This window comes from Cariama cristata, unplaced genomic scaffold, assembly GCF_000690535.1.
Source record: "Cariama cristata isolate BGI_N322 unplaced genomic scaffold, ASM69053v1 scaffold2243, whole genome shotgun sequence".
NCBI classification, from domain to species: Eukaryota; Metazoa; Chordata; class Aves; order Cariamiformes; family Cariamidae; genus Cariama; species Cariama cristata.
The window spans coordinates 166,782-168,269 of record NW_009607637.1 but is presented as its reverse complement, the minus strand read 5'-3'; the positions used below and the strand labels follow the sequence as shown (position 1 = coordinate 168,269).

Here is a 1,488-nt window from a genome sequence, read left to right as displayed (position 1 = left end):
CGGATCACCGTGGCCACGCCAGCCTCCAGCCGGGTGGAATGGGGCTGGAAGAGGGGAAAGCATTTAAAATCAGACCTTTCCTCATTCAACAGTAAATGGGATTTAAAAAAAATATATATATATTGACACTATATAAATACATAGATAAAGCTGGATTTCAAGACAGGTGGGATGATCTGATGGTTTTGCAATTCAGGTAAAGTTCCTTCTAGTGCCTATAAGTTACTCAGCCACTGAACTATTTTCTGGCTAAACTGCTATTTTACTTGTGTAAAAAGGTGTGGTGCAAACTTGTGCTCATATTTTTTTTGTAAGATCCCAAAAAGAAGAAAAATTTCGGTTTTCCAGACTTTCCAATCGCCGTAAGAGTCTGTTCGCAGAATGCCTGAGCCGCATCCTCAGGAGTCTCTCGAGGACAGGGTTCAGAGCTGAACCTTGTTGCCAGGATTATCTCTGTGGCCTCTGTGGTTTTTTGCTCTATTTTTTTTTTTTTTAACTTTTTCTTTTTTTTTAAAAAAAAAACCTTTAAATAAAGTTTTCTTTTCTAATATACATCAAACGATTTTCATGCAAAGCAGCGGTCATGGAGGCATCCAGACTTTCCAGGTTCCTTCTTTCCATGTATGTTTGAAAAAATGATCCATCTTGATTTGACTTTGATTGAGATGCTCTGTCTTTTTCTCTTCCTGCCTTTTCAAACCGGATCCTATATGATTTTGAACATAGTCAGTCCTTGAGCCAGTCCCTGCTCCCGCCAGAAGGGCCTTGGTATTTATATGTGTCCAGCGCCTTTCTTGCTTGTTCTCCCTCTTAATTCCCGAGAGTCCATGCAATCCTCTGCCCTTTGCTGTCCATGAGCACCGCAACCTTTCTTCAGCTCTCAATAGACATGGCACCAATAAGTTGCTCTACTTTGTATGCCAGACGCTGCCTACGTGCCTGCTCATCCTGCTCCAGAGCCCCAATGAGCTGGTACAGAAAAAATAAAAAGGGAGGAAAAAAGAGAAAGAAGTCAGTGTGCGAGAGGGGGTGGTAGAGGTGGGTGGGCAGCAAGATGTGAGCAACTTGAAACGTGGATGTGCGAAACTTAAATAACAAATGGCAAAGCAACGCGACGAGCGCTTTGCCATGCCGCAGCCGTGCTCATTGATTTGTTGGACGGCTCGGTGCACGCTACCCGCACAGCACAATCATTCCCACTCTTGTACCTTGGATTCCACATTTCTTGTCTCGTTTAGCATGAAAGTTATGAGATTTTTAAACCCTAATCGGAAAATAGCTGTGGCATTGTATCACAAACGCATACATGCAATTAAATGACAAAACCCTTCCTTTTAACAGACGTAATTGCAAAATAGGTTGTTCTTATACTGAAATGAAGGGGTGGAACAGATGGCGAGAACTTGGTTTCAAGTGATGCATTCATTAAAGGAGCTCACGCTGCCAGGGATTCTTTGCAAACAGGAGCCTGCATCACTGCAACATGGG

General features: G+C 42.9%; 1 protein-coding gene across 1 annotated transcript in view; it reads right to left on the bottom strand.

Annotated features, from left to right (window-relative positions):
• Positions 1 to 544: 544 nt before the first annotated feature.
• Positions 545 to 1,488, bottom strand: part of LOC104158999 (plexin-A2-like) — a 151,310-nt gene continuing 150,366 nt past the window's right edge. Inside the window, 1 exon segment of the mRNA XM_009696789.1 lies at positions 545 to 969. Coding sequence (XP_009695091.1) covers positions 874 to 969 — 96 coding nt within the window. The 3' untranslated portion in view covers positions 545 to 873.